Source organism: Macrotis lagotis, chromosome 7 (genome assembly GCF_037893015.1).
Source record: "Macrotis lagotis isolate mMagLag1 chromosome 7, bilby.v1.9.chrom.fasta, whole genome shotgun sequence".
NCBI lineage: Eukaryota > Metazoa > Chordata > Mammalia > Peramelemorphia > Peramelidae > Macrotis > Macrotis lagotis.
In genome coordinates this window covers 209,425,631-209,438,330 of record NC_133664.1, presented here as the reverse complement: position 1 = coordinate 209,438,330, position 12,700 = coordinate 209,425,631, and the positions used below count along the sequence as shown (strand labels likewise).

At 37.0% G+C, this 12,700-nt stretch overlaps 1 protein-coding gene across 3 annotated transcripts in view; it reads right to left on the bottom strand.

Moving 5' to 3' along the window:
* Positions 1-12,700, bottom strand: part of LOC141493391 (maestro heat-like repeat-containing protein family member 1) — an 86,438-nt gene that overhangs the window by 3,584 nt on the left and 70,154 nt on the right. For all 3 annotated transcript variants that reach the window (XM_074194665.1, XM_074194664.1, XM_074194667.1), the window contains 4 exons: positions 8,180-8,338; positions 7,717-7,839; positions 6,801-6,906; positions 5,619-5,684 (listed from right to left, as the gene is read on the bottom strand). In XM_074194665.1, the coding sequence (XP_074050766.1) occupies positions 5,619-5,684; positions 6,801-6,906; positions 7,717-7,839; positions 8,180-8,338 (454 nt within the window). The remainder of the gene's footprint in view (positions 1-5,618; positions 5,685-6,800; positions 6,907-7,716; positions 7,840-8,179; positions 8,339-12,700) is intronic.

Below are 12,700 nucleotides of genomic sequence, written 5' to 3'. Positions count from 1 at the left end.
GCTTTAAGAGTGAAGTAGTATATTGGGGCTGTATGTTGTAACCTTATTCATTCAATTTATATGCAGAGTACATCATGAAAAATGCCAGACTGGAGGAATAAAAAGCCAGAATTAAGGCTGCCAGGAGAAAAATCAGTAATCTCAGATGTGCGGATGATATCACTTTGATGGCAGAAAGTAAAGAAGAATTAAGAAATCTCTTGAAGAGAGTAAAACAGAAGAGAGAAAAGCTGGCTTGAAGTTTAACATTAAAAAAAAAAAAACAAGCCAAGATCTCTGAGACTGGTCCCATCATTTTCTGACAAATGGAGGGAGAAGAAATGGAAACAATGTAATATTTTACATTTTTGGGTTCAAAGATCACCAAATATGGTGAATGCAGGCATAAAATTAAAAGACACTTGCTCCTGGAAAATTAAAAGACATTTGCTTCCTTGGAAGGAAAGCTATGGAAAATCTTTTGAACATAGTAAAAAGCAGAGAAATCTTCTTAATGACAAAAATAGTCAAAGTTTTTTTTTTCCAGTAGCAACGTATGACTGTGAGAATTGGAGTATAAGGAAAACTGAGCACTGCAAATTTACAATTTCAAATTGTAGTACTGGAGAAGACTGGACAGCAGGGAAATCAAATCAATAATTAAGCTATTCACTGGAAAGTCCAACATAGAAATTGAAGCTTAAATACTTGGACTACATGAGAAGATGGGACTCACTGGAAAGGACCCTGGGGTTGGGAATGATTGAAGGCAAAAGGAAAGGGGGATAAAAGAGGATGAGAACCCTAGATGTCTTAATAAACTTGGACAGACTAGGAAGTGGAAGATAGAAGGGTCTGTAGAGCTGGAATAACAAGAACGTGACACCCCAGGGTGCTAGTGGCTTTCCCCTCTGCACATGATTTCATTTACTCTCTTATATTTTGTATGTATCTTGCTTTTTATAAACTCTTTTTTTTTTTTAGGTTTTTACAAGGCAAACAGGGTTAAGTGGCTTGCCCAAGGCCACACAGCTAGGTAATTATTAAATGTCTGAGACTGGATTTGAACCCAGGTACTCCTGACTCCAGGGCTGGTGCTTTATCCACTGCGCCACCTAGCCGCCCCTTTTATAAACTATCTTAAGAGCTATATCTACTTTTGCCTTTTTTTATATAGCAAACACTGTACAGTTCCTGATTAATATTAAGGGTTTAATAAATGTTTTTAGAGTGACTGTCTACCATCATTAGAAATGCACTTAACTCCAAGGTTTGTTAGATATTACAAGAGAGGGCAGAACCTCTTTTCTTGAGAAGGTTCATAGGATTTGAAGACTGGAAAAGACCTTTGAGAATATCTAGTTCAACCCCTTCATTTTACAGATGAAGAAACTGGGACCCAGAAAGGCTAAGTCACATCCAAAGTCAATTAGCCAAAAAACCAGCAGCAACCACAACTCTCTATCCCTTAAGTTTCCTTGAGGTCCAGCGGAAAAGACAAAATGTATTCCCTAAGACCTTATTCCCTGAGAATTCAAAGGACTTTTCTCTGCTTTGGCTCATTCCCTCTTACTAGATACTTTAGTTCTTATGACACGACCCTCTCCTGTGACTTTTACCTGTCTGTTAACTCCTTGTCTATCTCCTTTATGGTTTTTCTCTTACCTCCAAAAATGTGAATGTCTCCAGGACTCTTTTGTAGACTTTCTGCTCTTCTTTCTATACTCTCTTGCTTGGTGATTTTGTCTGCCTCTATCAATTTAATTAACAGACCTATACAAAAGATACTCAAATATACGTGTGTGTGTGTGTGTATGTATATATGTATGCCTAATTCCTTCCCTGAATTCTAGACCCACAATTCTTTATTGCTTAACTAGACATTGCCACCTAAACATCCTAGTAAAACTTCCAATTCAAATGTACAAAAATGGAAGCTTTGCCCTGAAGCTTTCTCATCTTCAACTTCCCTCTTTCTTTGATGGTAGCACTATCCTCTCAACCATCCAAATTGGAAACCTATGTAATTTTCCCTTTCTCCCATTATCCTTTCTCCCAATCCAATTAGTTCTATAAATTCTATATAGCATAACATCTCTAGCATCCTTACCTTTCTTTCTGTTGGGACACCCACTAATTTAGTTCAGATCCTGATTATCAGGTACCTGTAGTATTATAATAGCTTCTTATAACAACCTTCCCAATGTACCATTCTTCAAAATAGCAGCCTTCCAAAACAACCTTTCACAGGCACAAAAATGAACATATTATTTCTTTCCTAAAACTTTCAATGGTGCCCTGTTGCCTCTGGGACATAATAAAAAGATAACAACTTAGCCTGGCATTTCAGGCCCTTCACAATCAAGCTCTTTATCTACTTTTACAGCAATCACTGTGTTCATCATTATGAAAACATTTAAGGGCAAAAGCTTGTAAAATGAAAAGTAACATTTTTATTAGTGTTTTTTCTTTTTTCATTTTTACAAGGTAATGGGGTTAAGTGATTTGCCCAAGGTTACACAACTGAGTAAGTATTGTTTGAGGTCATATTTGAATTTGAACTCAGTTCCTCTTACTCCAGGGCCAGTGCCCTATCCACTGAGCTACCTAGCTGCCCCATTACAGTGTTTTTAATTTTACAAAGCAATTTCTTTACAACATTCTCTGAAGAAGGCAGGATCTCCATTATTAATTTTAGTTCGAAGACTAGGAAATGTGATTAAGTGATTTGCTAGTGGTGACTTAGTCAGGAAATATCAAAATGAGAATGTGAACCAGGTCTCTCCAACTCTATCACTCTTTGCTAAACCCTTGCCCTTGAGTCATTTATGATTTTCAGAGGAAGATGAGATAAATGCAAATGAAAGTTAAGAACTAATGTAAGGTGATATAGTATGAAGTACCAAAATGTGAATTATATAGGGTAAATTCTACAAGATTTCTTAGGGGAGAGATCAATGTGATTTAAATGTTTTCCAGAGGAGGGAGCAAACACTTTTGTTTGGAGAAGATGCTAAAAGGCTTTCCAGAGGAAGTGGCACAAGATAAAAATCTTGAAGGAAGATAAGGATTTTGAAAGGCTGAGATGAAGAGGGAATTGCATTTCAGGCATAGGAGATAGGCTGTGCAGAGAGGTAGGGGGAGCAAACTTCATGTATGGTGAATTCAGGAATAGTTTGGCCAGACTACATAGTGTTTCAAGAACAACTTCTGCTAATTCTAACTTTACAATACATGTGTGAGGTCTGCACCTAGAAGAACCAGAGAAAGCTAAAGAATCTCAGCAGCTCTCCCTCTTTCTCTACTCTCTCTCCCTCCATTAATCAATCAAGTAATGAACATTTATTAATGCCAACTATGTACACAGGCACTAAACTAAGCATTGGGTATACAAAAAAAAAAGGAAAAGAAGTTTAAAAATCTAACAGGAAAGACAACTTTCAAATAAATATATATATACAAAGCAAGCAAAATACAAGATAATGGGAAGTAATTAGAGAGAGAGAAGGCACTGGAATTAAAAGAGGTTAAGGAAGGTTTTCTGTAGAGGTTAGATTTCAGTTGGGACTAAAGGAAGTCAGGGAGGTCATCAATCAGAGCTGAAGAGGGATAATAGACAGTCAAAAAGTGCCTAGAGCCAAGAGTTGGAGTGTCTTGTTTGTGGGAGAGCCACGAGGTCAGTGTCAATGATGGAAGAATACTCATGGTGGAGTAAGGTGTAAAAGACTAGAAAGGTAGGAGGGGGATTGGTTATGAAGCATCTATGAACTCTGTCAGCAAGGTAGAACACGTGGAGGATGCCAGGGGAATTTCTCCACTCCAGCTGCTAGAAGTTGTCATTTCTCTACAGGAACACAGAGTGGGGCTAGAGGGCTTCAGCGGAGGTGTCAAACTTAAATGGAATCAGGGAGCACTGAGTTGTCCATAAAGATCCCTGTGGGCTGCATACTGACTTAGTTTTAAAATACTTTGTTTATTTTGTGAAAGATATTCTAATATTTAAAGATATATACTTATTTTGTTAAATTATTTCCAAATTACATTTTAATCTCAGAACTTGGAAATATTTTCTGTTTTATTATATATTTATATTGTTAAATATTTCCCAATTACATTTTAATCTTGGAACTTGGGAGTGTTGTGGTCCTGATGCAACCCTGGTTGGTGTGTTTGACACCTCAACTTTATAGTGCTTTTTCATACATACCTTCTTCTCTCTTTCTCTCCTCTATCACAGGTCCCACCCTGGTATAAATCCTGGTCATCTCACACAATGACTATTGCAATAGCTTGCTGTTTGGTCTGTCTAAAATCTATCCCCAGTCCAGTTTGTTCTCTTTCCAGGTGTCAAAATGATCTTTTGAAAGCACATGTCTGACCCTGTCTCCTCCCTATTAAACAGACTCCATGACTCCCTCCTACCTTGAGGACTGAATATACAAATGCTTTTGTTGATTTTTAAAGACCTTACTAGTCTGACCCTCTCCTACCTTTCCAGTCTTCCTATACTGCATCCTTTTAATTTGTGATCCAGTAACACTGGCCGTTGTTCTTGGCATTATCACTGAACTTTCCTTTCATCTCTGTCCCCTAACTTCACTGGCTTCCTTTAAGTCTAAACTAAAGTCTATCTTCTGTAAGAAACCTCAATCACGGGCAGCAAGGTGGTGCAATGAATAGAGCACCGGCCTTGGAGTCAGGAGTACCTGGGTTCAAATCCCACCTCAGACACTTAATAATTACCTAGCCATGTGGCCTTGGGCAAGCCACTTAACCCCATTGCCTTGAAAAAAAAAAATCTAAAAAAAAAAAAAGAAACCTCAATCATAGTTCCCTTCCCTTTGAAATAGTCTCTAGTTTCTCCTATGTATATCTTGTTGAGATGGTATCTCCTGCATTGGTCTAGGAGTTCCCTGTGAACAGATGCTATTCTTTTGCCTTTCTTTGTATTCTCCATGGTTAATGTAGTGCCTGTTGTGTGGTGAATGACTAACCCTCTGTAGATAAGAGGCAATGGAAAAAGACTAAAAAAGACTTAGATTGTCCTTCCATCTCTTCTACTTCCTAGCAAGTCCAAAGACCTCTTTGGACATCACTTCTTTCATATATAAAATGAAAGAATTAGACCAGAACTGGACCAGAAAATTCCAAGAATTATTTGATTTTCATGTAGAGAGAGATAAAAGCAAAATTCAAATTTCTTGAGATAATGACTTGAAAGAATAATTTGCATCCAATTCCTATCATTTAGTCAACAGTATTTATGGAGCAGCCATGCTTTGCTAAACATTTTCTTAATACTGCTAAGGGAAGACATTTAAAGCATTTCATTGAGCTATTTTTTTTTGTCTCTTTTCTATTCTTGAAGAAAGAATTATGTAGTGAAAAGATGCTTAACTGTTGACCCAAGACCTCACTTCCCATGCTGGCAATGATGTCACCCATCTAAGTGTCAGTTTTTTCATCTGTAAAATCAGGATAATACAACTTAAACTTTGTTTCTCACAAGAGGAATAGTGAGAAAAAGACTTGATAAACTGCAAAGTGATATGGAAATGTGAGTCATTACTCTAACAAGTCCCAATCTCTGTTCTACCCAGACTTCAAGCTAATAATTCTAGATCACTTTGACATCTCACCATTCAGCAGCAGCTCCACATCATCTTCATATATTTCATTTATGTTTATCTTCATAACAGTTTGCCCTAAAAATAAAGCAAAAAGCAAACCAAAATTGTTCCTGTGCATGTCCCACTCTACTGCCCTTTTCTTTATACTCCTATGAAAAATTCAAAAAACCCAGCAAGGAAGGAAACCAAGAGATACTTGGATGCCAAAATTTCAGTGATCTTAGAGTTGTCCAGGTTTGTCAGCTTATCTTAGGGCCACATTAAAATAATTATTCTAGGACCAGACCCAGAATAAAAAATACAGTCCTCATTCAGCGGGCATAGCTCCTGGACCAAGATTTTTTTTTTTTGAAAAGCAATGGGGTTAAGTGATTTGCCCAACGTCACACAGTTAGTTATTTAAGTTCCTGAGGCTTTCAAGGTTTTTAGACATGAAAGGTTGCCTCATAACTTCTTAGAAAGTGGGGAAACATATCATCAATAGGACACAAAGGCAACAAATGCAAAAGCAAGCACAAAACAACAAAGCAACATCACAATAGTATAAAGGTTGGTGCATACCAACCATAGTCTGCATAGTACAGACAGAAGGCATACCACAGATCAATTGAAAATTCTGTGCAACATGTTCTGTCTGTAATACTGCTTAAAAACACCAAAGAAAATTAACATTGAGACTATTTATTGGTGATGGAATTAAAAAATCTAATATGCATTCCATGCAAATTATTTTATTTTTTCTGCTCGTGAAAATTAAAACCCATGCAGGCTGCATGCAGTTTGTGTCCAGTATTTTGGATAGCCTTGTTTTAACTAAAAGACTTTTCCTCACCACAACTCCCAAAAGAAAAAAAAGACATTTAGATTCATGGAGACTCTTACATAAAGTTAAGAGTGGGGAGGGACCTTAATATTTCTTGAAAAGAGAAGAAATTGACTTCCAAGATCCCTTTAATCTTTCCATCTACAATCCTACAATTCTTATTTTGCAGATCAGAAAAATGAAGGTAAAATTTTCCTGGAAAATAACCATTTTTGAAAATTGGGACAATCCCAAGAAAAAATGAGGTCAACTAAACCATAACGACTGTTCTGTTTTATTCATCTTACAGAAGGAAATGGGATAAAGGAAAGGAGGATGGAAGAAAGCAGTTCTGTAAAGTAGAGTCCAAGAAAGTAAACTGACTTTACCTATGAATGTGATTGCTGCAGCCCTAATGAAGGGCTGTGGATTCTGCAGGAAGCCAAAGCTCTGGAACAGTAACTTCCCCACCAAATGATTTTGATTTGTGCCAACCTAAGGAAGCAGCAAGAAATGATGCTGGCTCTGATCCATGGGGGTTCAGAACTTATCTTTGACCACAGTCCTCTCTCCTTTTATCCAACCAACATGAGAACCAACCAACATGTTTTTTCATTTCTCACCAACTACTTATATCTTTAAACCTATACTTTAAGATCGAGATTACCTTGGTAGAAAGTATATTAGAAGCTCTTGGCTCTGTCACACTTCCTATAAATATTATTTTCACATCTTTATGTTTTGATTTCTGGTACTCCAACCCATTTATCTGTATTCATGACTTCTTATCTAATGCTTCCCTAAAACCTTGTTTGACCACCTGCTTCTAGACTTCCTTTTCCCAGATTATTAATACTTAGCTGTTCTTATCTCATACCTAAAATCCTACTGTCTTCTATGCTCTTGACTAATCCTCAATTTAGTGACTTCTAGTTAGTCCCTGATTCTCTGGATACTATTCCCTGATGATCTCTGCCATACTGCTACCTATAAACTTAATATAACACTGTCTATATAATAATCAGGGACTATAAGCTGGAGAAGCTCATAGCTTCTTCCTAACACTGAGGGACCAGTTGCATTACAGATCATGAACTTCTGTGAAGCCAAAGTTTATGGATAATGGAGGATGGGGAGTTAAGACATAGAGTAATGGAAAAATGGGATTTTGAAGAGTAGAGGATTAAGCAAAAAAAGTGCTTTTTGCTTTTTTAGTTCCTGTATGCCATCTCTTTCTCTACCTCTCCTACCCTAGTGTGTCTGGGAGTCCCCTCAGCCAGTTAAGTCTCAGACTTTTTTGCTCACCAAACATTTGCATGTTTCTTCTAGTATCTTAACATGGTCAGTTATGACTGTGTGTTGGAATGTTTCCTTGAGTGATGTCCAGCCAATTCCAATCACCCATTCAGTCAAGGCCTTTGCACAGACCTGTGAGAAAGAAAGAATCTTGAGACTTTCCAAAGGAAAACCCCTATATAGTCCTTCATAGCTAAGGTAGTAGGATTAGATGGGGGGGGGGGAGAATTTAGAACAAAAGGGGATGATTGAGGAGAAGCAGCAGAGGACAAAGTATGAAAAACTCTATATGACGCTGTGATCACTGAGGTAAATTGGATGTCTGATGGGCATAGACCTAGAGGATAATAGTGTCACAGAAAGAGGGATGAGATAAATAGTCAAACCAAGCATCTTTGGTTTTTCTATTGGCAAGGGCAGGGAAAGAAGGGTAAAGGGATCTATGATCTGAAAGTGGAAAGATTAATCTCACCTTGGCCACTTCCAAGTTATTATCTTGAATGCTGATCAGTAGTGGGACCAAGAAACTGTAAAGCACCTTTCGGGTATCAGGGCCTGGTCTGAACTTGTAGACTTGATGCAGCATATGACTAAGGGCAGAGATGGCCGAAATCCGTACCTGGTCCCTCTCCTACCAATGAGCAAAAGAATGGAAATGTCTAGGTGATGGTTCCCTATGGCCCTGTGGCTCCTGTGCAGATGCAAAACTACCACAACTCTCTCAGATTATATTCTATCCTTCAAAATACATTGGTCCTTGTCATGGGTATATAATGCAAATATTGAACAATACCCTTATATTCAATGTTTCTGTGATTAATTGTCCAGTTGATTAGAAAGAGCAAATGGACTCAGTTCCCTTAGGGGCTATTAAATACAGATTGTAACTTTAACCCTGGCCAGACCTCTCTATCTTTAAGTGGCTACATGCTCACAAAGGGGACAGAGTAAGAATGAATCAGTATACGAATGAGCAGTCTATACTATGACTATTTGAAGTGTGTCTTGCTGTTTTGGTATGTCAGCAATATCCTTTTCATTTGATTACAAATAAGATTCTGCATTTTATTCTCTATAACGCCATTAGAATATTTGTCTTAGACCAAGTAGGGAGAATTATTTGATGACCTTTAAGGCACATTTACAGAGGAGGAAATGAAAAGTATCTTGAAAGAGTTCACACAGCTACCAGCTGCTTGAACCAGTAACTGTCTCCATTGACCACTTTAGTGGTGAGTCCATTATTCTCAACCTCCTCTGCATGTTTAAATTTATAAGACTAATCTAATTGTACCGCTATTGTTTAAAACTTAAATTTCACAAAGATTTAATTTCATTACATTTTCTTCTGAACAAAGGAATGAAGGATTTCATAATATGACTTGGGAGGCTGAAATTTGGAGTAGGGGGGGCCACCTATGAATTTCTAGAAAGCAAGGTATATAAATGAAGCAGTATTTGTCTATGTTATTCAATAAAGAATACCATACATACTTTAATAATAATAATAGACCAAATTTATATAGCATTTTATATAACATGCTATCTTGTTTGATCCACATAAGAAGCCTTTGAGAGATTTTATTTTTAGTCAATTTTACAACTGAGGAAATTGAGACTAAGTAGATTTTGAATTCAGGTCTTCCTAAGTTCATCATTCTTATCCATGTTCCACCTAACTGCTTCTTTAATTTAAAAAAAATTAACAGTTTTTAATTATCCTTTTCAAGACCAAAATCATATGAATATGACAGTTAATGAAGGGGAATTAATAGGGCACAGGGCCTAGAAAATTCTGAATTGGAGATCAGGAGACTTCCCCATTCCCCACTGTTTTTGTTATTATTCAGTCATTTTTCATTCTGCCTTATTCTTCATGACTCCTTTGCGGATTTTCTTGGCAAAGATATTAGAGCAGTTTACCATTTCCTTCTCCAGCTCCTTTTATAGATGAGGAAACCAAGGTAAACAGGAATGAGTGATTTGCCCACCACTACTAGTTACACTACTAGTAAATATCTGAAGCCAGATTTTAACTCAAGTCTTCCTGACTTCAGGTCTGGCACTTTGTCTACAGTGTCACCTGGCTGCCCTATTCCCCATCCTAGAGCCTTTCAAATTCCTAGTGCTAGGAAAAAACCTAGAAGATCATCTAGTTCCATCCTATTGACTTATAGATGAAAAAGAAACAAGGCCCATGAGGCTGACATGAATGTCTCTTTACTTGTAAGTATCCTTTCTTTTGTACTAATACCCCCCCCCCTTCCTTCCAGCTCTTTGGCCATACCTTTATCATAACTCCATGCTCTCCCTCTACAGAGGTGGAATTATTTTTTTTTAAATTAAAGATTTTGGGGGTGGCTAGGTGGTGTAGTGGATAAAGTACTGGCCTTGGAGTCACTGGCCTGGGTTCAGATATGGTCTCAGACACTTAATAATTACCTAGCTGTGTGACCTTGGGCAAGTCACTTAACCCCATTTGCCTTGCCAAAAAAAACTAAAAAAAATAAAGATTTTATTTATTTTGAGTTTTAAAATTTTCCCCCTACTCTTACTTCCCACCCCCCCACAGAAGGCAATCTGTCAGTCTTTACATTGTTTCCATGTTGTACACTGATCCAAATTGAGTGTGATGAGAGAGAAATCATATCCTTAAGGAAGAAACATAAAGTATAAGAGATAGCAAGAATCAGACAATAAAATATCAGGTTTTTTTCTAAATTTAAGGTAATAATAGTCCTTGGTCTTTCTTCAAACTCCTAAATTGTTTCTCTGAATACAGATGGTATTCTTTATTGCAAAGAGCCCCAAATTGTCCCTGATTGTTGCGCTGATGTAATGAGCAAGTCCATCAAGGTTGATCATCACCCCCATGTTGCTGTTAGGGTGTACAGTGTTTTTCTGGTTCTGCTCATCTCACTCAGCATCAGTTCATGCAAATCCCTCCAGGCTTCCCTGAATTCCCATCCCTCCTAGTTTCTAATAGAACAATAGTGTTCCATGAACTACATATACCACAGTTTGCTAAGCCATTCCCTAATTGAAGGACATTTACTTGATTTCCAATTCTTTGCCACCACAAACAAGGCTTCTATGACTATTTTTGTACAAGTGATGTTTTTACCCTTTTTTCATCATCTCTTCAGGGTATAGACCCAGTAGTGGTATTGCTGTATCAAAGGGTATGCATATTTTTGTTGCCCTTTGGGCATAGTTCCAAATTTCTCTCCAGAAAGGTTGGATGAGTTCACAGCTCCACCAACAATGTAATAGTGTCCCAGATTTCCCACATTCCTTCCAACAATGATCATTATCCTTTCTGGTCATATTGGCCAGTCTGAGAGGTGTGAGGTGGTACCTCAGAGAAGCTTTAATTTGCATTTCTCTAATAAGTAATGATTTAGAGCAATTTTTTATATGACTATGGATTGCTTTGATCTCATCTGTGAATTGCCTTTGCATATCCTTTGGCCATTTGTCAATTGGGGAATGGCTTTTTTAAAAATTATGACTCAGTTCTCTGTATATTTTAGAAATGAGTCCTTTGTCAGAAACATTAGTTGTAAAGAATATTTCCCAGTTTACTACATTTTTTTTGATATTGGTTACAATGGTTTTGTCTGTGCAAAAGCTTTTTAATTTAATGTAATCAAAATCATCTAGTTTGTTTTTAGTAATGTTCTCCATCTCTTCCTTAGTCTTTCCGTAGATCTGACAGGTAAACTAGTCCTTGATCTTTTAATTTGCTTATAGTATTGTTTTTTATGTCTAAATCCTGTATCCATTTGGATCTTATCTTGGTATAGGGTGTGAGGTGTTGGTCTAATCTAAGTTTCTTCCATACTAACTTCCAATTTTCCCAGCAGCTTTTATCAAAGAGAGAGTTTTTATCCCAATAGCTGGAGTCTTTGGGTTTATCAAACAGCAGATTACTATAATAGTTTCCTGCTATTGTACCTAGTCTATTCCACTGGTCCACCTCTCTATTTCTCAGCCAATACCAGACAGTTTTGATGACTGATACTTTATAATATAATTTTAGATCAGGTAGGGCTAACTCCCCCTTCTTTTGCACTTTTTTCATTGAATCCCTGGAAATTCTTGACTTTTAATTTCTCCTTATGAATTTATTTACAACTTTTTCTAACTCAATTTTTTGGAATTTTTATTGGTAGGGCACTAAACAGGTAGTTTAGTTTTGGTAGAATTGTCATTTTTATTATATGAGTTCTAGCTATCCATGAGCAGTTGATGTTTGCCCAGTTATTTAAATCTGATTTAATTTGTGTGAGAAGTGTTTTGTAATTGTTTTCAAAAGGTTTCTGAGTCTGCCTTGACAAATAGACTCCCAGGTATTTTATATTGTCTGAAGTTACTTGGAATGGAATTTTTCTTTCTAGCTCTTCCTGCTGTATCTTGCTAAGTCATATATAGAAAAGTTGAGGATTTATGAGGGTTTATTTTATAACCTGCAACTTTGCTAAAATTGCTAATTGTTTCCAGGATTATTTCCGGGGATTCTCTAGGTATACCATCATGTCATCTGAAAAGAGTGAGAGTTTTGTTTCTTCCTTCCCAATTCTAATTTCTTCAATTTATTTTTCTTCTCTAATTGCTGAAGCTAACATTTCTAATACGATATTGAATAGTAGTGGTGATAATGGGCATCCTTGTTTTACCCCTGATCTTATTGGGAATGCCTACAGAGGTGAAATTATAAAACTTAGGGACAGAACCATTCTGTCATTCCAAGTTGCACTCACAGGAGATGTTTTCACTATGATCAAGATTACCCCCCAGGGATAATAGGACAGGAAGTAGCCTCTTCTTTAGTCAATTCTTCTTTAGTCACCTTTTCTCCTGCCCTTTCCTCCCCCTTAATAGGATGTAATGGGGGAAAAAAACACATGCTTTATAGTCAGAGGACCTGAATTTTGAATTGTTGTAATAATTGTGTATATGGTTTTCTTGACTCTGCCTATTTTACTCTGCA